Genomic DNA, 25,977 nt, shown 5'->3' with positions numbered 1-25,977 from the left:
ATGTGGGTCATGATAGCTCATCGATTCCAGAAGTTCCATTGAAACTGGAAATGGCTTTACCTTCCATGTTTTAATCAATTCCTCATGAGCCGGGAGCATCGGCTGTAACAGGGCTTGTCAGAAGTGTAGGTCTTTCATTTAGAGAAGATGAAAAATAAAATTAAAGTGTCAGTAAGTCCAGCAGTGTCCTACACAATCCAAAGGCAATTGGGAACTGGAGGAGATCTGGCAAACCCAAAGTCACCAGCCAATCAGAAGACAAGTTTCTAAGGGTCACCAGCTGGCGTGGTCGCAGGGGCCTCACAGCACAACAGCTTCAAGCACAGTGGTTGAAAAAAGCAAATGTCAGTCTGTACTGTGAAGAGGAGACTTTCTGCTGCAGGTTTAACAGGGCAAGTGGCAGGAAGAAAGCCATTCCTTCAAGGACAAAAAGTCTGTGGACTACTGCAGACTGGAAGAAAGTCTTACGGGCCAATAAATCCAAATTTGAAATATTCGGTTCATCATGCAGAGTGCTAGGTCACTGTCAAACACGGAGGAGGAAGTGTGATGGTTTGGAGTTGGTGACTTGCATAGAATGACTGGCATTCTGACTCGAAAGGGTTAAACTCAGTTTAGCTGTTACTTCAGCAAAAGGGGGCTGCATTGAGGAATCAAAAATATGAGTAAAAGTTTGCACACTTCATGACTCCTAAAAAATATATAGTGGGTACGGAAAGTATTCAGACCCCCTTCAATTTTTCACTCTTTGTTATATTGCAGCCATTTGCTAAATCATTTAAATTATTTTTTTCCTCATTAATGTACACACAGCACCCCATATTGACAGACAAAAAAAGAATTTTTGAAATTGTTGCAGATTTATTAAAAAAGAAAAACTGAAATATCACATGGTCCTAAGTATCCAGACTCTTTGCTCAGTATTTAGTAGAAGCACCCTTTTGAGTTAATACAGCCATGAGTCTCCTTGGGAAAGATGCAACAAGTTTTTCACACCTGGATTTAGGTATCCTCTGCCATTCCTCCTTGCAGATCCTCTCCAGTTCTGTCAGGTTGGATGGTAAACGTTGGTGGACAACCATTTTTAGGTCTCTCCAGAGATGCTTAATTGGGTTTAAGTCAGGGCTCTGGCTGGGCCATTCAAGAACAGTCACAGAGTTGTTGTGAAGCCACTCCTTCGTTATTTTAGCTGTGTGCTTAGGGTCATTGTCTTGTTGGAAGGTAAACCTTCGGCCCAGTCTGAGGTCCTTAGCACTCTGGAGTAGGTTTTTGTCCAGGATATCCCTGTACTTGGCCGCATTCATGTTTCACTCGATTGCAACCTGTCGTCCTGTCCCTGCAGCTGAAAACACCCCCACAGCATGATGCTGCCACCGCCATGCTTCACTGTGGGGACGGTATTGGACAAGTGATGAGCAGTGCCTGGTTGTCTCCACACATACCGCTTAGAATTAAGGCCAAAAAGTTCTATCTTGGTCTCATCAGACCAGAGAATCTTATTTCTCACCATCTCAGAGTCCTTCAGGTGTCTTTTAGCAAACTCCATGCGGGCTGTCATGTGTCTTGCCTCTCCTCAGTATGGATCCCCAAATCCAGGTGTGAAAAACTTAGGAATACTTAGGACCATGTGATATTTCAGTTTTTCTTTTTTAATAAATCTGCAACAATTTAGTTTTGTAAGTAGAACCTTATTTGTGCCCAGGGGGAAAATTTAGCTTTTTACAGAAGCCTTTTAAATTAATAAATTCATAAATAGATAAATAAGTGTATATATAATATATATATATATATATATACTGTATATAGTGACAGATGGCCGGGACCCATGCCTGGCCAGGACGCCCCTTCACCACATGTGCCAGGGGGACAAGTGTGGGAAGCCCAGTATTTCCCACTGGATGCTAGATGGCAGCCTCCCTGGTTTGCAGCGGTTGGAGTTCTGTGCAGCTCTGTAGGGTTCCACAGGTACCGTCGGGGGTGCTGCAACAGGAGCGGCTGGCCCCTTTTGGGCACTGGTTTAGCCTTACCTGGAAGTGCAGCTGGATGTCGGCAATCAACCACCTGGAGCACTTCCGAGTGCCTGATAAAAGGGAGCCAGCAGCCAGAGTCCAGTGGGAGGAGGACAAAGCTTGCTGAGGAGGAGGAGGAGTGGTGGTGCCAAGAGGAAGAAAGTGCTAAGTGCTTGTTGTACTGTGTTTGGGACTGTGTTGTGGCTGGAGGGATTACGGGGAAGATGTGCCCTCTAGCTGAAGAAAGAAATAAATAGTTTTCTTTATTTTACCTGTGCCTCCCATGTCCAGTCTGTGTCGGGCTGGGCGTTATATAGCGCCTTTCTTACATAATATATATATACAGTATATGCACACAAACACACACACACTGTGGTCTGAGCACACACCAGAATGACAAAAAAGGTATAAAGATTAAAAGAAAGAAAAGAAAACTTCTGACTTGGCAGTCCCAGTCACCGCAATGTATTATATGCTCTTGGTATAAAGGGACCCCCAAGGTCATGTTTCTTGACACATTTCTGCTGATTGATTCATTGGCTGAAAGTCCTTAGTTTTGGTGTGTCATTGAGAGGATATGCAGCATTGTTCATAATGGCACTCAGTTTTGTTTTAGTTCTATCTTTTGCTACAATCTTCCAGGGGCCCCAGTGTGCATCCTATAACTGAGCCTGCCCTTTTCATTAGCTTGTTGATTAGCAACAAGGCTACATACGCTCACTAACCAGTTTATTAGGTACATCTATTTAATGGCATGTTAACACAAATATCTAATCAGCCAATCACATGGCAGCAACTCAATACATTTCAGCCTGTAGACGTTGTCAAGATGACCTGCTAAAGTTCAAACCGAACATCAGAATGGGGAAAAAAGGGGATTGAAGTAAATTTGAATGTGGCATAGTTGTTGGTGCCAGGCGGGCTGCTCTGAGTATTTCAGAAACTGCTCATCTACTGGGATTTTCACTCACAGCCATCTCTAGGGTTACTGGGATATTTATGTGTGATGCTGTCATGTCAATATGGACCATAATCCCTGAGGAATGTTTCTAGAACTTTGTTGAATCTACGCCTCTGAGAATTCTGGGAGTTCTGAAGGCAAAAGGGGGTACAACCCGGTGCTAGCGAGGTGTACCTAATAAAGTGGCCAGTGAATGTATAAAAAGCAGCACATAAAACTGATTTTCAGGATGTTTTGTTTAAGCTGTCATAACGACATTTAAAGAAAGTGGGCAAGTTCAAGTCAGAAAGCGCAGTGGAAGACCCAAAAAGCTGTCAGATCTTTCAAGAGTTGACTGGAGTGGTGTGAAGCATACAATCATTGGACTCTGGATCAGTGGAAACTTGATCCCTAGAGTGACGAATCACACTTCACCATCTGACAGGCTAACAGATGAATGAATCTGTGCTTGACAGTTGGCAGAAGAACACCTGCCTGAATGCATAGTGCCAGCTGTAAAGTTTAGTGGAGGAGGAACAACAATAGTCTGGGGTTGTTTTTTAATGGTTAGGGCTAGCCCCCTTAATTCCAGTAAAGGGAAATACTAATTCTTCAGCCTATAGTGACATTCTAGAAGATTGTGTATTACTAAGTTTGTGTCAACAGTTTGATGGGAAGCCAACATCCTGGTCTTTTCGTTTTCCTAAAGTCTTCTTGGCTGCTGTCTGTTTACAGTAAATTCCACCAGTAAAAGAGCACCCGCACTTCCTCAGGTACCATAATACTCTGAATAAAGGTGCACTTTGATGCATTTGATGGACTGAATGGTCTTCTCTTGTTTGTCATTTTTTTAAAATTCTTATGAGTGAAAATCTGCTGATGTAGCTCAGTGGCAGATTGGGTGGCGTGTCAATATTTGAATCCTGCCTTGAACTCAGTAAAGCTGGGATAGGTTTCCACTCTTTGCAACCTTCTGCTTAAGTAAGCATATTTAGAAAATGTAAGTCATTTATTAACTTAAGCTGATATTTCTAAATTCCATCTGAATAGTGTTATGGCCTCTAAGCATTTAAATTAACCACCTTTTACTTTGTCTTCCTCCTGGATTGTTTTTAAACCTTAAATATTCATTCTTCCTGTATGTTCTTTTACAGAGTCCAACATGAAAGGATGCATGCAAAGCATAGAGGTCATGAGGCTATGCATGCCGAAATGGTCCTGATACTCATAGCCGCGCTGGTCATAGCACAGATCGTCTTGGTCCAGTGGAAACAAAGGCACTGCAGATCTTACAATGTAAGTGATAAGTTTGATTATTTGATAGAGGGCTGCTGCTCTTTTTAGTGTTATTAATGATCTGGACAAGAATATAAAAAACAAGCTGCTTACGTTTGCAGATGATATCAAAATAGGTGGAAGGGCAGATAATGTAGAAGCAGCTAACTTGTTACAGAAGGACTTGGACAGTATACAGGCCTGGGCAGAGTTGTGGCAGGTGACATTTAATATGGAATAAATGTAAGGTATTATACATAGCAAGCAGAAATGTTAGAATGTTGAATACATAATGTTAGGTCTGAAACTTGAAAGTATCCCTAATAAGAAGGATCTAGAAGTCACAGTGAGCTGGTCACTGTCTACATCAAGACAGTAGCAGTCAACATGACTCATAGAATGTGAGTTTATATATAACACTAGTGAGGCCTCAATATTAGTATTGTGTACAGTTTGGGCCTCCATTTTATAAAAAAGACATAGCAGTGCCAGTGAAAGTTCAGAGAAGATCGACTAGGCTGGTTCTTGGACTCAGTGGTGTGAGAAATGAGGAGAGACTGAAGGCGACCTGGTGTGGGTTCAGACTATCTATCATATAGTGCCTTTCATATCCATCTGTCTATCTATTATGTAGTGCCTTGTCTGTCTGTCTATCCATCTGTCTATCTATGTATCTATCTATCTTTCTATCTGATTGAAGTGTTTATAATTATGAAAGGAATTAGTACAGTGGGTCCTATCTGTTACTTTATAATAAATGCTGCAACAAGTAAATGGTAAAACGGTTGAAAATTTGTTAAGGGCAGATTTTGAACAAATGTTACAAATGTATTCTTCTCACAAAGAACCATAAAATTCTTTGCATTTATATAGCACTTTTCCACTACTCAAAGCGCTCAGCAATTGCAGGTTAAGGGCCTTGCTCAAGGGCCCAACAGAGCAGAGTCCCTATTGGCATTTACAGGATTCGAACCGGCAACCTTCCGATTGCCAGTGCGGATCCCTAGCCTCAGAGCCACCACTCCGCCTAGTCACATGGAAGAAATTACCCAGTAGTGTGGTGGAGAGTAGGTCTTTAGGGACCTTCAGATCTTGAATTGATGTTATTTTGGAACAATCTAGGTGAATAAGATGGACCAGTCTGGTTGGCTGAGTGGCCTGTTCTCAACACAATTAATGTCGGAGATCTAACTAACTTCAGGATTTTTCAGTTATTGAAGTTTTATATTCTCTTTCTGGAAAGATAGCAAAGTCAAATGTTATTTCCATCCATCCATCCATCCATTTTCTAACCCGCTGAATCCGAATAGGGTCGCGGGGGTCTGCTGGAGCCAAACCCAGCTAACACAGGGCACAAGGCAGGAACCAATCCCGGGCAGGGTGCCAACCCACCGCAGGACACACACAAACACACCCACACACCAAGCACACACTAGGGCCAATGTAGAATCGCCAATCCACCTAACCTGCATGTCTTTGGATTGTGGGAGGAAACCGGAGCGCCCGGGGGAAACCCAGGCAGACACGGGAGAACATGCAAACTCCACGCAGGGAGGACCCGGGAAGTGAACCCGGGTCTCCTAACTGCGAGGCAGCAGCGCTACCCACTGCGCCACCGTGCCGTCATCAAATGTTATTTGTCACATATAAATTATGCATACATTGCAATATGTAATGAAACACCCAGTTGCTAAACTCCAACAAGTCCATAAAGGACTGGATATCTATCTATCTATCTATCTATCTATCTATCTATCTATCTATCTATCTATCTATCTATCTATCTATCTATCTATCTATCTATCTATCTATCTATCCGTCTGTCTAATAAAACACTAAAGTTTTGTGTGACCGGTCCCTCTGAGTATTCTGATTGGTCAGTTTGGCTTTGGTGATGCAATACAAGAGGAAGTGCAAGTGTGAAACACACGAGGAGGAGAAATGGCCTGAGAGGTATACAGAGAGTCACTTTCAATGACTGCAAATCTAAAAGTGAACAGGATGTGAGAAAGCCGCCTCAAAAATAATGAGAGTCTGAGAAGCAGGCTGTATGGGCACGCGCTCACAGAGGCAGTGCCAGTGAAGAAACGTTCACGTAAATGCAAATTAAAAGGTCACCTAGGGTAAAAGATAGATAACAGAATTATTTAAAATGTATCTATCTTCGACTGGTAGTGTGGAATATCAATAAAAATCATTGTTTTAAATGAGTGCAGTAGTTTGCATTATAATAGAATTATGAAATATGTTGTAGATAGTAACTAAATTAATAACTTGCATATTCCCCTTGGGATTAGTAAAGTATCTATCTATCTTAATGTAAGATAGTTAACAATAGGGCGCCATGTAGTTGTAGACACTTTCCTCATTCAAAATTCAGACAGACTATGGACAGAAGCTCCTCCTCAGTCTTCAGTCATTAGGCTGCAGCCCCATTTTTTCGTGACCACTGTCCCAAGAAGACACCGTTGTTAGGATGTCTGGTACCTCTGATCATTTTCTTTGCCCTCGTCCAACATCGCTTGGTGTAGATGTGCTGTAAGTTAGGGAGTGCACACGGAGTGATGTGTTGAGCTGACCGCACCACTCTCTGCAGAGCCTTGTGATCCTGCTGTAAACAGGCCGTAGTTTTTCCTATCGGGATGCTTTTAATGGTGGATGTGCAGTGCAGTGCTTATTGCGTATGTTTGGCTTTTTTTTAAAGATTGTACATTTTTTTTTGTCTTATAAGACGCATATCACACAGCAGCACCTTTTAAAGGTTCCATTGGAAGCATACACATGATTATATTTTAATGATCACTGAAAGCAAGTAGTAAAATTATGATTTATAATAAAGTGCCTCGTTCCCTCAAGAGATGTGTAGTTCAGAATCGCTACCTCTCCACTTATTTTTAAATTAAATTGTCACTAATAATAAAAGTTATCTATTTTTCTCTTTTTTCCCCTAAGAAAGTTCTTTTGTAGTGGAAATGTGTGCTGAGGTACAGTAAGCTCGGCCTTCAAAAGAAATCAGCTCAAAACCTTCTTCTAAGAGCCCACAGTGTTGGGTTCTGTCCTGATTGCTGCTCTTCACAAAATGGAAATGCCAGGGATCCGATTTTTAAAAATATTTGATTTCATGAATCCATGCTTTTAGGCAAAAAGACAGCAAACCTTTTATGGGTTTTTTTTTTCTTTTGCCTTGAAGTCATCTGTTGTCTATTATCAGTCTTTAGAGCTGGCTTTACTTTTGTGTTTGTGGTCAGAAAAAGGAGCATACTTCTCACATCAGAAGGTGAACATTTTCAAATAATTTCCTGCAATTGTTGTACACCATTCAAGAAATGAAAGTGCATTCTTTTCTCTCGGCCCTAATGTGGTTGTGATTACTAACATCGTTTTTGAGTTATTTCTATATGATGTGATATTTCCCAGTTTTTAACTGCACATGCATGTGTGACAACTCTGAGTGACTGCAGTGTTGAGTTTTTGCATTAATTTAGCTTCCTAAATCTCAATAGTGCTATTTTTGTTAGTTTAATCAAGTCACTTTTTAAATCATCTTTTCATTTGAAATCATTTAGCTTTTCAGATACTGTCAGATTTTCTGAGTTTAGCTTTCCAGTAACTTATTGAATAATTTGAAACCATAATGGTACTACTTCATTACCCGCCTCTGGCTCACTTAGTCTGTCTGTGCTCTGATGGTAAAGATACATGTAACTACGGGATGGGCAAAGTAGGTTTACATTTGTTCGTATGGATAAAGACATGCAGGTTATGATTATTACAATAGAATTATTAACTTGTATGGACCACTGCATTGCGTACAGCCGCCCTAACCTGACACAGACTGGCAGAGACACGAGTTCCAGCACACAACACACTTTTATCTCAGTGGTGGAGCACTTTTTCTTTGCTCAGCAACAAAGCACTACACAGTTCTTTCTTTCTTTCTTAAATCACAGTCTTTCCACCTCCTCTGCTCCCTCACAAGCTTCGTCCTTCTTCCTCCCGACTCTGGCTCCTTTTATAGGGCACCCGGAAGGAGTCCAGGTGCCCAACGAGCTTCTTCCGGATGTGGCGGAAGTTCTGCCAAATAGGGCCCTGCAAACATCCAGGCGCCCTCTGCTGGAGGCCACAGGCCCCAACAGGGTTGAGCTTCCATGCTCATAACCCGTGGACCCGCTGGAAGCCAAGGGGGCTACCCTCTGTCTGTCCGGGGGAAGAAACAGTCTTGAAAATACTCTCATCCTCCAATCCTTCCATGGATTTTAGCTCTTTATTAACTCAAAAGAATGTCACAATGGCTCAGTGCACTTCGGTACAATCTTGTAACTGCTCAAATTGCCAGCCTCGCGTTCTCACAACTGTAAACCTCCTTATGCCCACCACTGTCTTTGCACTTTACCTTAGGATGGCGCTATGCAAAGTAAGTGTTGTTGGTCCTGCATCCCAACTTGGCGACTGTCGCATGATGTCTGCACCTTTTCTTTTGTACCCTTGTGAGTGCCAAGTCCAGTCTTTGTCTGTGTCATAGACTCATATCGAGGAGAGTTTAGGGAATAAAGTGGCTCTAGTGTTTGGTGAAAAATAATCTAGTATGCAGTCTTCAGGTGTGACAATGTTACTGCCATCATGGTGAATTTCACCAAATTAAAGCTGTTAGTTTCTAGTTACCAGTGTTAGTGCCACAGGAGACCCTCAGAGGGTGATTGCTTGCCCAGATGGGATGCCATGTGTGGCAGGCGGCTGGGGTCCATTCCCAGTCGGGACACCTCTGCACACTATATTCAGGGGGAGCAGCCCTGGACTCTGCAATACCTCCCCCTGGACGCTAGATGGCCATCCCCCTGTGGTGGAGCAGTGCCTCGGTTTCACACAGGGCACCCTGGTAATTGGAGTTGGGTGCAGCCCTGCAGGGTCATGCAGGCAACGCCAAGGGGTGCTGTGTTTGGGACTCCCATGTGGACAGCATATACGTCACACCCAGAAGTGCAGCTGGAACTCGGTGATTAAGCACCTGGAGCACTTGCCAGGTGAACTATAAAAGGAGCCAGCGACCACCAGAGTCGGGTGGAGGAGGACAAGGTTGCCTGGGAGGAGTGGTGGTGCCAGAGGGAGAAGAAGTGCTTTGCTTTACTTGTGTGCTTAAGTGCTTGGGACTGTGTTGTGTCTGTGGGTACGGGGAAAGGCGTAGCCCACAGACAAAGAAAAATAAAAATTTATTTTACATGTGCCTCCCGTGTCCAATCTGTGTCGGGTCAGGCGCTATACAGTGTCCATTCTTACACATGATAAAAGAAAGTGGAAAGACAGGCTGTATGTCTGGATGGGAACAAGAATACTTCCCCTTCAGGGAAGCCAGGATGTTGGGTGGACCAAGAGAAACATCAGCATCTGGGTACTATGTCTCTCGTTATGCTCGAAGACAGCATCCCTGGGATTCGGGCCCCCTTCAGATGCCCACAGGGCATCATGGGAATTGGAGTTTTGAAATACAGTTCTGTTGGGTTCTGTGGGTGCCATCAGTAGGCACTGCAGGTGGATATGGTCCTCTTGTCTGACCCATAAATTATTCCTGCGGACCACGTCCTAGCCCCGGAAGTGCTGCTGGGTCAAAGATAAAAGGAGCTGTGTCATCTTAACCAAGCAGTCAGAGTCAGGAGGACATGAGTGAGACTTGACGAGAGGAGTGTGGTGCAAGCGGACTGTATTTTGGGCAGTTTGTACTTTGGTTGTCGTATTCTTGTCTGTGAAACCGTGACTGGTTTTGGTGTGATTGTGTCTGGGGTTTGGGGCTCATTTGTACCCCCTACTTGTTACACCAGCCAGGCTTGTTTTAGGCTGCCCGAACCCAGTATAAGTTCATTTAATTTGGACATTACCAACAGAGTGAGGTTATAATCACACTAGTTGAAGAGGTACATCATGCCTCAAGGAAATAAATTCATGACAACTTCCATTAAAAGATCTTGAAGTCCCTTAATGAACCAATTTCTAAGACTCAAAAGAGTCCTCTTGTCATAATGGACTTGTGACAAACGTAGGAGTTGACAGCCCTGCAAAAATTTCTACAAGTTCAAGAAGTAAAAAATTTCATTAACTCACAAAGAACATAAAAATAACATCAAGGAAGCTGCTCTAATATTAACCAAGGCTAATCTTTATAAATGTGTCATCAGTGTGCTAATAAAAATGTTGAATATGTGACTATGTGCAATAATGCAGGCAGATAAATGATATTAGTCTCCTTACCTTTGAGCTGGAATAGCAAAGACATCATAAAATGCACAAAACATTTCTGTAAAATGCTTAAGGCTTTATAGTTTTTGTACAATTTGTACAGTCGTGACCAAAAGTTTTGAGAATTGACACAAATATTAATTTTAATTAGTTTGCTGCTTCAGTGTTTTTAGATCTTTGTGTCAGATGTTTGTATGGTGTACTGAAGTGGAATTACAAGCATTTCAGAAGTTTCAAAGGCTTTTATTGACAAAGACATGAAGTTTATGCACAGAGTCCATATTTGTAGTGTTGGCCCTTCTTTCTTTTTTAAGACCTCTGCAATTCGCTCTGGCATGCTGTCCATCAACTTCTGGGCCCAATCCTGACTGATGGCAGCCCATTCAATTTTTGAAGTTTGTCAGAATTGGTGGGTTTTTGTTTGTCCACCCGCCTCTTGACCACAAGTTCTCAATGGGATTAAGGTCTGGGGAGTTTCCTGGCCATGGACCCCAAATTTCCATATTTTGTTCCCTGATCCATGGCCCTTTGCTCCATCATGCTGGATTGTTCATTGTTGGTCACCAAACTGTTGATGGATGGCTGGGAGAAGTTGCTGTTGGAGGATGTTTTAGTCCCATTCTGTATTCATGGCTGTGTTCTTAGGCACCACCAGTGCAGAGCTTGCTCAGGAATGGCAGGAGGCAGTGCACTGGTAGTTTATATGGTATACAGTAGTTTATTCAATTCAGTTTATTGTTATAAAGCACACCATACAATAATTACATTTGAGAATACACTTCAGTTTGAAATAGCATAAAAATACAAGCAACTAGAACACAAAACAATTAAACACCAACAGAAAAATTCTGTTTGTGCATATTGTAAAAGAAATAGAGGACAACGGGAAAGAGTTGGGGTGCCAAGAAAGTTACCCCCATATATTTGAAGGCAGTGAGATTAAAAACACAAAATATTGCAGAGTTGTTTCTACAGATGAGAGTTCAGGACAGAACTGATCCAAGGTGGTGGAAAGTCCGGTTTGGGTCCTTCTAACTAGGGCTGTTCGTTATACGATATATATCGGATGACAATATGAAAACTTCTATCGCTGCACATTACGCTATCGTTTGTTTCGTGGTGTCGCAAAATAAACTGTTTACGGCAATATTTTTTTCATTGTTTTGATGGCCACCACGTGGATGCAGACACACTAGCATGGCTGATGAAGACGAGGCAACACCAGGTAGCTCCACACAGAAGGACCTTGTTCCTAAACGAGGGGCTACCTCTGTAGTATGGAGATGGTTTGGATTTGAAGAGTCTGACACGGACCAGAAAACGGTACTGTGCAAATTATGCTGCAAACCGATCGCTATCACAGACTCCAACACGACAAACCTCTTCTACTACCTCCGCAAAAAGCACGTGAGCGAGCATGCAGAGAGTTTACAACTGAGAGGCAGGCCACGTAGGATATTACAGTTGTAAAGGTACTATTTAAACGAGCATGTTAAAAGCTTGGAAGATTAATTGCTACCAAAACAATTTGCTTAAGGCATAATTTTCCCTGCAGCGTTTGCTGTCAGCGTTAATCTTGTTAAAATTACGTTTACGCCACAACTGCATTAACACGGAAATCTCCGTTAACGAGTTACGCGGATCGCCCGTGCTTGGGGCTGGACGGCATCAACACGCTAGCGCCGTCCAGTCCCACGCACGGGCGATCAGCTGTAACTCATTAACGGAGATTTGCCACACTACGATGTGCAAATTAACATTTTACTAGAATGTAGCCTAAAAAATATTATATTTAATATTATATATTTAATATATTTTTGTCGTAAGCCTTATTGCTGCTACAGTTTGAAGTACAATGTTTACATTTGGTTTTGACAGTTAATGTTAGACTTGTATTTATTTTGTTTAAAGGGTTTATTGGCCTTATATAGTTTAGTTGTTAGTGCTTTGATACTTTTATATTTAATATATGTTGTGAGAGTTATTGCTGCTACAGTTCACATTTTGTTTATGTCAGGCATTTTATATAGCAGTATTTTATATTGGGCCTTTAGTAATTTGTTTTTGAAAAGTGTTTTATATTTGATACATTAACATTTTATGTTTACATTCTAAGTCAAACATTTGCTCAAATGTCCTAAATAAAAGAACAGAAATAATTACAAGTTGAGTACTTCTCATTTTTGATTTTTTTAATTTAAATGAAAAAAAAAGGAGTGGTGATTATATAAACTATTCACTGAATACAAAGAAAATGTACTATATCGTGATATCGGGATATGAAATGAAATATCGGGATATAAGATTTTGGTCATATCGCACAGCCCTACTTCTAACAGGAAGAGGCGGGTCCATGTGGCCAGCACTAGAAGTGATGTCAGCGGTGTCCTAGCCGTCAGTCAACCTCTCTGCACAGGGAGAAAGAGAGAGAGGCATTTGGACACAGCACCAACCCCTGGAGCAGCAGTAGAATTGCAGTCTGCTATGTATATGTGCGTGAGACTATAAATGTACTGATCAGCACGACATTAAAATCAATGACAGGTGAAGTGGCTCACATTGATTATCTCATTACAGTGGTGCCTAGTATATACTAGGCAGCAAGTGAAGAGTCAGTTCTTGAAGGCTATGTGTTGTGAGTAGGAAAAATGAGTAAGCTAAAACATCCGAGTGACTTTGATAAGGGCCAGGTCTTGTGGGGTGTTCCCAGTATGCAGTGTTTCAGTGCCTACCAAAAGTGGTCCAAGAAGGACAACCAGTGAACCAGCCACAGGGTCATGGGCACCCAAGGCTCATTCATGTGCATGGGGACCAAAGGCCAGCCAATCCCACAAAAGATATGCTGTAGCACAAGTTGCTGAAAAACTTATGGCTGTCCGTGTGAGAAAGGTGTCCAAACACACAGTGCATCACAGCTTGCTGCGTAGCTGCACACTGGTATGGGTGCCTGTACTGACCCCTGTCCCCCACCAGAAGTGCATTCAGTGGGCACATGAACATTAAAACTGGACCATGGAGCAATGGAAGAAAATGGCCTACATACATATCGGTAATCACTTCCAGTGCATTTTGGCGATCACTCAGTCATGGGTTCCGCAAATGAATAAAAAAAAAACTAGCAAGTTTGTGAATCCTTTAGAAGTTTTTGAACTTCTAAATAAATTTGACAAAGATTCAATCAGATCTAAATCTTATATGCAGGAGAACACACTAAAATAAATACAGTAACACACAAAAATGTATATATATGTATGCCCTCTTCCACAGGATAATACCAAGAAGTGACGATAAACAAAAATGGATGATTTATTTAAACAGCTAAACCTGAGTGAGGGCAAGACAGTTGTTTTTGTGCATTGCCTCACCACGTTTAAAGAACAAACTGGCCATTGATTTTACATGCAGGGGTGGGCAAAGTAGGTTTAAGATTGTGAGGCCGGCAATTTGAGTAGTAACGAGACTGTGCCATTGTGATATTCTTTTGAGTTAATAAAGTTTCATAAAGCTATTGAGTTAATATAGCTATTGTAATTATCATAACCTGCATGTCTTTTTCCATACAACTATGTTTGCCCACCCCTGGATTGTGTGGTTCCCTTTGACAGGCTGCAGGTATCTTAACTTGATGCTAGCTCATCATGGCCTTGCTGTCTTTCTGTACGAAGACCCAGGCTTTCCTGTTTTGTGGTCTGCCCTGTAGCTCCAGGGTTCCTCTGCCCCTTAAGCCTTTCAGGACATCCCACTTGTATAAAAGGCATCTTGACTCCTGATGGTGTCCTTTCTTCTGTACTGACTTGACAACATATTATCATGGCCTATTTCCTAAAGCCTTGACACTCCCAGCCCATGTCCTGTGTCAGTCTTTCCTGCCTGCTATTCCCTATGCCAAGTGGAACTGAAACATCAGAGAATAAGTGATGAGACAGAAAATGGGGATCTGTTAATACTAAACAAAAAGAACAACTACAGTCATTAAAAAAAACATTGTGCAAAAACCTTAGGTAAATTTCAGCTTTTCTCCTCTCTAATATGTCTCTTTCTGTCGCTGTCTTTAATTTAAACGGTGCAGTATCCATAAAGGTCTTTGCTGTAATCTTTCAGCATTGATATTGATTTTCTTGAAATCCTAGTGGTTCTGCTGTGTTACTCTACAATACTGTAAGCATGTACAGTAGATGACAACAGCTTGCACATCAATACAAACATCACCCTCTAGTGGTAAAGTTCTGTCATTTCTTTTTTCATAAGCCATTCCTCCATAACACTTTCTAAGTTTGGAATTGTTTTTCTTCTTCGTTGTTTTGATTCTCAACATCTAACTAAAATTTCCTGAATCTTGAGTCTGCATGAGCCTTATGTTCTGCTCTCAAGCTAATTAATTAATTTGTACAGCCTTTCTGTGAACTATATGCTGAAATTGAAACACAAATTTAATGTGTTTTGGAATGATAACCCTCATCCTGTAACTCTCATCAATGTTTTAAAACAGCCACCCTTTTAACTGCCATTATCTGGGCTTGCCTAGCTTGCCTGGATGTCATTCAAACTCATTTGTTCTGTTTTCCTCAATGTGGCCATCTTTGGAAATTAGATGAATTATCCTCCTATCAGAAACCTTAATATGACTCCATCTTCTTTAGGCTCCCTCTTGATCTCATTGCCTCTACCCTTCTGCAAGTGCCCATCTTTATCTGGTGATTCTCTATCTTGTATGTACTTACAATGTTCAAACCACCTCAAAGTGCTTCACATAATTACAAGACTTATCTGCTCCTCATCACTTCCCACACAGGTCTCTACACACATTTTTTTTCCACCTTTGAAAGTGTACGTATCAAAATTAACCTTCTTGCCTTAGTTCTTTTCAACTTTACTTAAGATTTCACCTTCATCAACTCACTCTCTAATGGACTGTAGAGCTCTTCACACTGAATACATTATCATCTTCCGCCATTCCCAGTAACGTACTGTAACCAACAGCGGGTGCATGTCCCATGGGAGTGTGTTTGTTTAGAACTGCAGCACATACTTTGAACCAGTACCAGTACATATCCCTTCCCAGTAACCAATTCAGATAGATTTAAGACAAGAGAAATTAAAATAGCTTTTTAAACACAATTTTCACTCCTAATATACATTATATACAGTACATATGCATATTACTAGAGGGCTTCACCCGCCAAGTCCCCATCCTACGCTACGCGCCAGTCACTTCTCATCTCTGCTGCTCGCTTATGTGGATTTCACTTTCACCAAAAAACAAATCTTTTAATTCTCATGGATATGCCTGTTCATGAGGAAGAAACACTACTTTTCCATGATGGCAACACAAATTTGATGATCTACAAGTCTCAAACAATATATTCAATCTCTCTGATCATTAAGCATAAGAAGTCCTTGCACAAGAGCTACCTCCTTGACTGCATTATTAACCTGCTCTATGTATTTATGCGTTCTACTTTGTGATCAGCCTTTTCAGCCCACATGAAGATTATTAAATCCAAATACTGTAGTGACCATAAATATATTGAACTGTTATTGTGCCATGAAGGTTATTCAGTTATGCAAGGTCTGAGATCATATATTTTATGTATCAAAGTATACTCTTTATATATATATATATATATATATATATATATATATATATATATATATATATGTATATATTTTATATATGTCACACGGCGTTTTCTGGTGGGCCATTTATATGGATACACCTTAATAAAATGGGAATGGTTGGTGATATTAACTTCCTGTTTGTGGCACATTAGTATATGTGAGGGGGAACCTTTTCAAGATGGGTGGTGACCATGGTGGCCATTTTGAAGTCGGCCAGCTACCTTTGGATGCAACTCTATGTATTTTCAGTAGGAAGAGGGTCATGTGACACATCAAACTTATTGGAATTTCACAAGAAAAACAATGGTGTGCTTATATTTTATATATATATATGCCACCTGGTCATTTTAAAAGTAGCTCGCAAGCCAAAAAAGTGTGGGGCACCACTGCTTTATACAATCCTCATGTCGTCACAGTTGCCTGAAAATATTTGTCTGCCTGGCTGCAATTAGCAAATCGTATACGTTATATTTCTGAAATGTTTGTATGTATGTTAAAAATAATGTTTATTAAACAAAAGCCAAGCTCACAGATTTTAATATCCCATTGTTATTTCTCAGCTTTGGTTACAGGAACCTTTTAGAGTAATAGCTGTAGAATGCATTCCATGCACATCTCACCCTTACTCCTGCATACAGTACCTGTCTTACATGCTATTGAGTAACAGGATTTCTTTCTTCAATTCAAGTTCACAGAGTCTTATTCCTCATCCAGTACATCTCTAACCCAAGACAAGGATACACTTGATGAAGGCACAACGTCCCTCTCAAAACTACAGTATGTTTGACCCCACTTCCAATGGCCCATGCACTTAAGAGAGTTTTTCCACCATGTTTCAAACGCACACGCCATACAGCTGTGCTTCCCCCTCTTCCATGTCCCTAGCTTGACCATCAGCTTGATTTTTTTTTTAAACATATATAATTTGGAATTTTTCTTTTTTTAACTACAGTACTTCCCTTTCTGTATTGTATTGGGGGCAGCTTTAGGACTGGATAAGGTCATTCCTGACTCAAAAAGTGCTCTGAAAGTAACCCTGGGAGTGATAATTCAATTCATTTTAATTGGGTGTACTTTTGTATAGCACTCTTTAATTAGTGTAGGCGAAGAGCACTGTGACAAGTTCTAAAAAAAAAAGTAATTGTGAATTTTACTAATTATATAATGAGTACTGAAAAAGTTGGAAACAGCAGCGTGAGCCCATATAAATAAAGGTTTGCACAAAACAAAGGAATCGCAACTGCTTGCGGAAAACGTCTTTTCAGACGTGAGTTCCAAACAGAACTAACTCCAAGATGGCTGAACTGCTGGTCATATGACTTCCAGGAAGGAAGGGTCGGATCAAGGAAAGCGGACAACGGAAGAGACATCAGAGATGGAATGGCTGTCAGTATTCTGTTTTGCAGAGGGAGGAAGAGTGAGGGTATTTGCAAACATCGCCATCCCCTGGTTCGGTGGGTACCTACCATCACCAAAGCCCTTAAGCTTCTCTCTCCAGCACACACATGTGACAGGAAGTAAAACACAAAGCAGTTTGAAATTGATGAACAAAAATGGAGCCCAGCACTCTCTGTCCATGTTAATTGTTGAAAAATGGCCAGTTTGTATTCCTTTCATTCGTTTAATGCTTTGCACTTCTTCCCATAGCACACTTAGATATTTTATAAACAGTGTATGGTTTTTGTTTCATTTCCAGTTAGACGGTCCTTTTGTGTGACAGTCCAGGGTGCATCAGGTAATCAAGTGGACTTGAAAGCATTGAGTACTGTTGCCTAAATAACTCTCTCAGGAATGTTTATTGTGTTATTAGGGACAACACCAGGACTTTCACAGACTTTCCTTATTCAAGAAGTGATTCCAGAAATTGCCCAATAGGGAACGCCTTGATTGCAGATGAAAGACCACTCCCTGCAATTGGCCCACTGAGCTTTTGGCTGAGGTGGTGAATTGAGGCAAAGGTTCAGCTTCCAGGAAGGAACTGGAACCAGAGCTTGTAGGGAGAATCAGGGGGTCCGGGGAGCGTGCAAGCGAACAGGCATGAGAATAAAACCCAGGATGCTGGATGTGTGCTGCATCAGTAATGACCACTTGAATTGACCAGAACACTTTGTTATGATAGTTCCTTCTTTTAACTTCACCATTAAATGACTTACATTACTAGATATGTCAGGCAAATAAAATAAGATTTTCTCTCCTTATCTGTATTGATGTCCTATTGCTTACAGCTTGCTGTCAAACAGCCAGCCTTCTTACGTGTAAGGCTCAGAATATCAGGATGGTAGTTGTTTGTTTCCATAGCGTTACCAGAGTTGGGCACATCACATTCTCTTCCTTTTATCAGATCGCCTTCAAAGCACATTTCCTTTTTTGTTGGATTAAATGTCCACCTCTTTATTCTACTTAAGAAGTGTTCAAATTTCAGCATAACCTTTTTTTGTCAGAGCCAAAACAGAATTAAGTGTTCTCCAAAGCAATGTTATGTTTAGCCGACTAATGCCATACCACTGCTCTGTTTACAGTATAAACACGGTACACTGAAAATCCAAAGAGATGAAATCAGGAACTGGCTAAATGTGTTTTCAGTTTTTTTTATTTTTAATTATCTAATTCATTATTCTAAATAGAGAGAGGTAGATTCACCTCTTTTTACGACTGGCATTCTGTCTGTTGTTGGTGACTCGTTTGTGCGCAGTGCTGCTGGGATAAAGTTAATATATACTGTAAACACAGGGGGTATTTTCATTTCATTCCTGAACCTCACAATGAGCCAAGCAGACCAAAGTAATAAAAGAGCCTGGGAGTTTATTATACTGGAAGGATTAAAGGCATAAGCACACGTAAAGAGACAAAAATAAGCAAACAGAAAACAAAACTCTGTGGCCTCTCTGGGCTTTACATTGCACGTCCTGGACCCCTGTCTCTCTTATGGAGTGGCTCCTCAACGTTCCCACTCAGTAAATAGTATGTAGTGCTCTGTTATGTCCCCCTTCTTTCTCTCCCTCGTTCTTAGCTCTGGCCTTTTAATTCCTTACCTACCTTTTGATCCCCTGCCACCAGCTCACCTTCTGACTTCACACTCTGTAGAACTGAGGCAGCTTTATACCTCAGACTGTGAATACTTCCAGATTCAGATATGACCTGTCTGAGTCCTGAGGCTATCGCCCAAGAGTTCCATCTGGTCTCTGGCGTTCCTCACCGGGCGGCATTATTGGACAAAAGGCTTAGTATAATTTATATGTAAGCAGCAGGGTTTGGAAAAATATCACTCATGAATGAAAAAAGTAAAGTTCTCTGATTTTTATCCACAAATACTTCAAAAATAATTTTCAGACTGTCCTTCTGTGACGGCATCAGACACAGCAGCTGAAATGTATGAGGCAATAACAAAAATAAACAGAAACATTACACCGATAATAATTTCTAGGAAGATAAACAACTAATTTACAATTTATAATTTTGTTTTGTTATCAGTCCAAGTTTTTGTTCTGTGCAGAAAACATCCCCACCTATCACTTGTACACTACACTGGTTCTGGTTTTCGCAGCGTAATTATATTAAACTAATAATTAGAACTCAGCTTATCAGTGCGTCTATACTATGTTCTTGTCTAGTTGATGCTTATAAATAATTATATGTGAAAAATTATTGCTCTTTCTCTATAAATCTATGCAGAATGTATCTCAATTTTTCTCTATACGTCACTTTAATTTTCTGTTTAAATATGTTAACATATTCAGGCAGCAAATTGAAGCCGAGCCCCGTCCCGCCCCGCCCTGAGCAGCACAAACTCTAGCTACGCCACTGTAAATACTTGAACCCCAATATCTATTTAAAAGACAATGAGGCAGGGCAAAGGGCTGCATCCACACCAACTAGGCTGTTTGTGCTGCCACCTGCCCGTTTGGGGAAATTCTCCCAGTCCTCTTCCTACTTCTATAATTTCTTTATTGCATACTTGATTGCTGGGTTACCATCCTGGACACGCTGGCCTGGGCACGTTATCTACATGGATAAGTCTCTGCTTCCCCACATGGTTCTGTATGGTGAATTCACTGAAGGACCCCTGACCTCAAGGTGGACTGAAGAAATGCTGGAAAGTCTACTTGAAGTGTTCTCTCACTGCCTGCTCCATTACACGTATACAGTTTGAGACGCTTTGCTGGGGACCGTGCACTTTGGAGACGGACAGTAACTGAAGGAGTTCATCACTTTGGACAACAATGGACCAAGAGGAGAAGGGAATGACACAACCAACCCACTGCGCCTGGAGGGCAATTCCTTTACCCATTGTACCCCGGGTCTGCTTTTCCCAGATTGGCCTGCTCTCCCACACAGCAAGGCGGACTGATGGAGATGGACAAATGATTGGATAGTGTCATTGTCAGATTGACGATAATCATCCTATAATCTCTATATGGCATACTTAACAACTGCTGGGTTGCCATCCTACTACCGTCTAAGTGAAAAACTGCATGATATTGCGCAACTTCCGTGGGCGCAGTCTATTACCTTTGTAGGGCACCCAGGAGGCATTCTGGGCATACTGCACACTGAGTGCATTTACATGTGCTTTAATAACTCAGTTATTCACAGATACCCAATTTCAAAAATATCATGAATGCCTGTTTGCAAGTTAAAGAAACCCGGATACTGCTCTCTGAGAAATCAGGTTAATACAGATTTCTCTACAAATAACCTAGTTATGCGGCCAAGTTAACCTATAACCGGATTACAGGTAAGGATTTCATAGTCTATAGGTGTCCGTTGTACTCTGCTAGTCTGTGCAAGTCTTTGTTTCACACACGCTTCTAGCAGCCACAGGTAGAAACTGGTGGAAATATTCACAAAGATAAGTTTCCTGAAGCAAATTTCTTGGCTGATTACATTATTCCTTCTCCTGGTTAAAATAATCTGTGTCAATATTTCAGAAATCACTACATTTATGTGTATGAGCTGAATGTACTGTGGCAGTCAGGCTCTTCTCCACCTCTCCAACCCTCAGGTATGACTCCAGAAACCGGATACAAGTCCAAGACTTTTTATTACTTAACCTTACTGTGCGCCAAGCACCCTTCACACAACTAATAAATCAATTCCAATTATAACACACTTCTCTCTCCTCCTCGCCCAGACACTTCGCCCCTCTACCTCCCAGCTCAGCTCACTGTCCGGGTTTTTTTAGAGTCCTTTTATACACCCTGACCCGGAGGTGTTCCTGCCCAACCAGTCCACAGTTCCTCATTCCTTCCGGGTCAGGATAAACAGTCCTTTTCTTCAACCCGGGAGCACGTTGTTTCTTCCTGTCACGTGACCGTGACGTACTCCCGGGTTATAGGGCACATATTAGCCCACGAGCCCCCCTACAGCGTCTCCCAGCCGCCCCCAAGGTATCCAGCAGGGCTGTGTATAAACTCTACAAGGTCCATGATGCCCTGCTGGAACTCGGGGCACGATCCTGCTGTCGGGAGAGCCCCTCCTGGCGGCCTGGGGGTGAGGACCGGAGTAAGAAGCCGGCAGTCCTCCATAGTACTTTGCTAAACTCAGCAACACAATCTCTGGAGACACATGCTTCATGCTTGTTTTCAGACTTACGGTGGCTGGTAATGAGGTTTAATCTTTTTAAGCACATTTTTATTATAGCATTTTGCAGAAAGAGAACTCCATAAGTAGACTTGCGAATGAAAATGAGACTTTTTCACAAATGAGGTTTCTGCTTTAACTCGGTTAGTCTCCTTATTCAGATTTTGCATGTGCATGTAAACACACTCACTTTTAGTTGTTTATATACACTGCTACATGATGAAACTCTCCTGTCACCTGTGCAGTTTGCAGTTCCTTCTTTACCTTTTGTCCCCTGATACCTTCTTCCCAGTTAGACAACCATCAAAATATTTTATAGGATGTAATTTTTACTATCTGGAGTTATTACATATTTAGGTTAATTCTGTTTCTAGAAGCATACAAATCCTTCTTGTTTGTTGTAATGTCAATTGGAAATCTCAAAGCCCTGTTGCATACCCAAGGCTGGACTCTTGTTCTCATCATCGCAGTAGTCTTTGTTTTCTCTTCACTCATTTCAGCTCCTGGTAGTTTCTTTGTTCCATATTTTAGCTTATTCTTTTGTCATGTTTTCATATATATATAAAAGCACAGGGTCCTAGAAAATATTGAAATCGTCAGAAAAAAAATTAAAATGTAGAGAAGTCAGGTAACTGAAAGGAACTACTCTGGGCATCTCTCTTCTAGGAGATTTAGTTTTGCCAATGAGCTTGCATCGTTTGTGCATTAGTGGCTAAGCGACTTTGTCTTTCTCCTGAGGTTTTGTTTTTCCAATGGGCTCACCTCGCTTGTATATTAGCGGCTGGAGGAAAAGTAAAAGGGATACCGTATTGCCGATGTGCTCGCCTCGCTTCTGTATTAGCGGCTAAGCGAGTGACTCTTTCTTCGGTGGTTTCATTTTGCCGACGTGCTGTATCCTCGGTGGTGGAACTCTTACCCCAACTCCACCTCTCTCTTTCGGGCTGGACAGAGAGACAGACACACACACACACTTCCATGCGTAGACGTTTATATATAAGATATATATAGTGAACCAGCGGGGCGTGTACAGCCGCCCTAATCCGTCACACAACACACTTCTATTTTACAGAAGGGAGAAGCATTTCTCGATCCCCCAGAGCACAGCACAGTATAACACACCACAATACAAGTCACAGTTATTTTACTTCTCTTGTTCAGTCCTTCCACCTCCACTCCCTCTCTTTTAAGCTTCGTCCACCCCCTCCCAACTCTGGCTTCCTGATTGGAGTGCTCCTTTTATTCAGCTCCTGGGTGTGCTACAGGTGGCTAATCAGTGTTATCTGGAATCACTCCCAGGTGTAGTGGAAATCCACTATAAAGTTCTGCAGCTCCCTTTTGCGGCGGAATGGGTAATGGCTGTGTATATATATATATATATATATATATATATATATATATATATATATATATACAGTGCATCCGGAAAGTATTCACAGCGCATCACTTTTTCCACATTTTGTTATGTTACAGCCTTATTCCAAAATGGATTAAATTCATTTTTTTTCCTCAGAATTCTAAACACAACACCCCATAATGACAACGTGAAAAAAGTTTACTTGAGGTTTTGCAAATTTATTAAAAATAAAAAAACTGAGAAATCACATGTACATAAGTATTCACAGCCTTTGCTCAATACTTTGTCGATGCATCTTTGGCAGCAATTACAGCCTGAGGTCTTTTTGAAAATGATGCCACAAGCTTGGCACACCTATCCTTGGCCAGTTTCGCCCATTCCTCTTTGCAGCACCTCTCAAGCTCCATCAGGTTGGATGGGAAGCATCGGTGCACAGCCATTTTAAGATCTCTCCAGAGATGTTCAATCGGATTCAGTCTGGGCTCTGGCTGGGCCACTCAAGGACATTCACAGAGTTGTCCTGAAGTCACTCCTTTGATATCTTGGCTGTGTGCTTAGGGTCATTGTCCTGCTGAACAGCCCGAGTCTGAGGTCAAGAGCGCTCTGGAGCAGGTTTTCATCCAGGATGTCTCTGTACTTTGCTGCAGTCACCTGCCACTGAAAAACATCCCCACAGCATGATGCTGCCACCACCATGCTTCACTGTAGCGATGGTATTGGCCTGGTGATGAGCGGTGCCTGGTTTCCTCCAAAGGTGACGCCTGGCAGTCACACCAAAGAGTTCAATCATTGTCACATCAGACCAGAGAATTTTGTTTCTCATGGTCTGAGAGTCCTTCAGGTGCCTTTTGGCAAACTCCAGGCGGGCTGCCATGTGCCTTTTACTAAGGAGTGGCTTCCGTCTGGCCACTCTACCATACAGGCTTGATTGGTGGATTGCTGCAGAGATGGTTGTCCTCCTGGAAGGTTCTCCTCTCTCCACAGAGGACCTCTGGAGCTCTGACAGAGTGGCCATCAGGTTCTTGGTCACCTCCCTGACTAAGGCCCTTCTCCCCCGATTGCTCAGTTTAGATGACCGGCCAGCTCTAGGAATAGTCCTGGTGGTTTCGAACTTCTTCCACTTACGGATGATGGAGGCCACTGTGCTCATTGGGACCTTCAAAGCAGCAGAAATTTTTCTGTAACCTTCCCCAGATTTGTGCCTCGAGACAATCCTGTCTCGGAGGTCTACAGACAATTCCTTTGACTTCATTCTTGGTTTGTGCTCTGACATGAACTGTCAACTGTGGGACCTTATATAGACAGGTGTGTGCCTTTCCAAATCATGTCCAATCAACTGAATTGACCACAGGTGGACTCCAATGAAGCTGCAGGAACATCTCAAAGATGATCAGGGGACACAGGATGGACCTGAGCTCAATTTGGAGCTTCATGGCAAAGGCTGTGAATACTTATGTACATGTGCTTTCTCAATTTTTTTATTTTTAATAAATTTGCAAAAATCTCAAGTAAACTTTTTTCATGTTGTCATTATGGGGTTTTGTGTGTAGAATTCTGAGGAAAAAATGAATCTAATCCATTTTGGAATAAGGCTGTAACATAACAAAATGTGGAAAAAGTGATGCACTGTATATATATATATATATATAAGGAGGACGTGAGGAGGGCTTGTGCCTCCTCCAGACCGCGAGGGGGCGTCCGTCCTGGTTCTGTTGGGGGCCACGGGTTGAGGGCATGGAAGCCCTTCCCTGTAGGGGCCCGTGGTCACCACCAGGCGGCGCCCGATGCCGGTTTATCCCGCGGTTGCCGGTCGGGCTGGAGCCCGCCGACGCTTGAGGACCGGAGGAGGGCGAGTGCCTCCTCCAGACAGAGTGGGGGCGTCCGTCCTGGTTAGGCAGGGGGCCTCGGGTACAGGGCTTTGAAGCCCAGTCCTGTAGGGACCCGTGGCCACCGCCAGGCGGCGCCCCGGTGCCTAATTATCCCGGGAGCCCGGCACTTCCGCCACACCAGGAAGTGCCAGGGGGAAGACTTTGTGTGGTACCCGGAGAGCTGCCAGGAAGACAGCCGACACTTCCGCCACGCTTGGGCGTGGCTAAGGACGGAACACCTGGGGCTCATCCGGGAGCCTTATTTAAGGGGCCGCCTCCCTCCAGTCATTGGTGGAAGTCGGGAGGAAGCGGACTGAGCTGGAGAGCGAGGACAGGAGGCGGCCAGGAAGCAAGGCACAGAACTGTGGGCCCTGGACTTGGGGGAAATCAGTGCAGAGGCACTGGGGTTTGTGTGAGTGCACGTGACTTTTGTAAATAGCACCAGTGTAAATAAACAGTGTGTTGGGCAGAAATATGTTGTCCGTCTGTCTGTGCCGGGGCCAGCGTTCACAATATATATATATAGATGGAATCACATTGTAACATAATCATGGGACCATAAAAATACAGTATTTTGCATATAGCAAATATGAGAAAGGAAACATATACTATTGTGACCGGGGTCGCCAGCGACTCGCCGTCTCTAACAGTAGTGATCAAGGACAGCTCCGTAGTTGCTCTATTGCGTCTGGTTTTCTGGGAAACAGTTATCTAAGGGCAAAGCAATTAGTTGTCCTCTGCAGGATAAGACTTACCATGTACCATGCTTATCATACAATGTTTACAACATTTAATGCTGGTCTTTGATCTGGTTTTCCAAGTCTGATACAATGGTGATTCTGAGACGCTGATGTTCTTCTGATCTGAAGATGGGAGCTAAAGAGGGGCGGCTGCCCATGTCACAGCTCCTATCTCATGTGCTTGCGTGCTGAAGTAATATCTCCTATTGTGAATGAAGTCTTGAGACTGTACCTGCCTTCTCCATACAGTAATAAAGTACCAGTATTTTCCCATTTAACTCGAACAGTGCAGTACCCACACACAACACAACTACCCTTGCAGGCACTTGGTGGAGCACTGACTCAAAATTTGGCTATGTATATG

At 42.3% G+C, this 25,977-nt stretch overlaps 1 protein-coding gene across 1 annotated transcript in view; it reads left to right on the top strand.

Moving 5' to 3' along the window:
• The window catches only part of rnf175 (ring finger protein 175), a 168,543-nt gene that overhangs the window by 20,732 nt on the left and 121,834 nt on the right, over positions 1-25,977 (top strand). The window contains exon 3 of the mRNA XM_039750278.1: positions 4,104-4,245. Coding sequence (XP_039606212.1) covers positions 4,104-4,245 — 142 coding nt within the window. The remainder of the gene's footprint in view (positions 1-4,103; positions 4,246-25,977) is intronic.

The sequence above is a fragment of the Polypterus senegalus genome, chromosome 4, assembly GCF_016835505.1.
Source record: "Polypterus senegalus isolate Bchr_013 chromosome 4, ASM1683550v1, whole genome shotgun sequence".
Taxonomy (NCBI): Eukaryota; Metazoa; Chordata; class Cladistia; order Polypteriformes; family Polypteridae; genus Polypterus; species Polypterus senegalus.
This window is presented reverse-complemented; position numbering and strand designations above follow the sequence as displayed.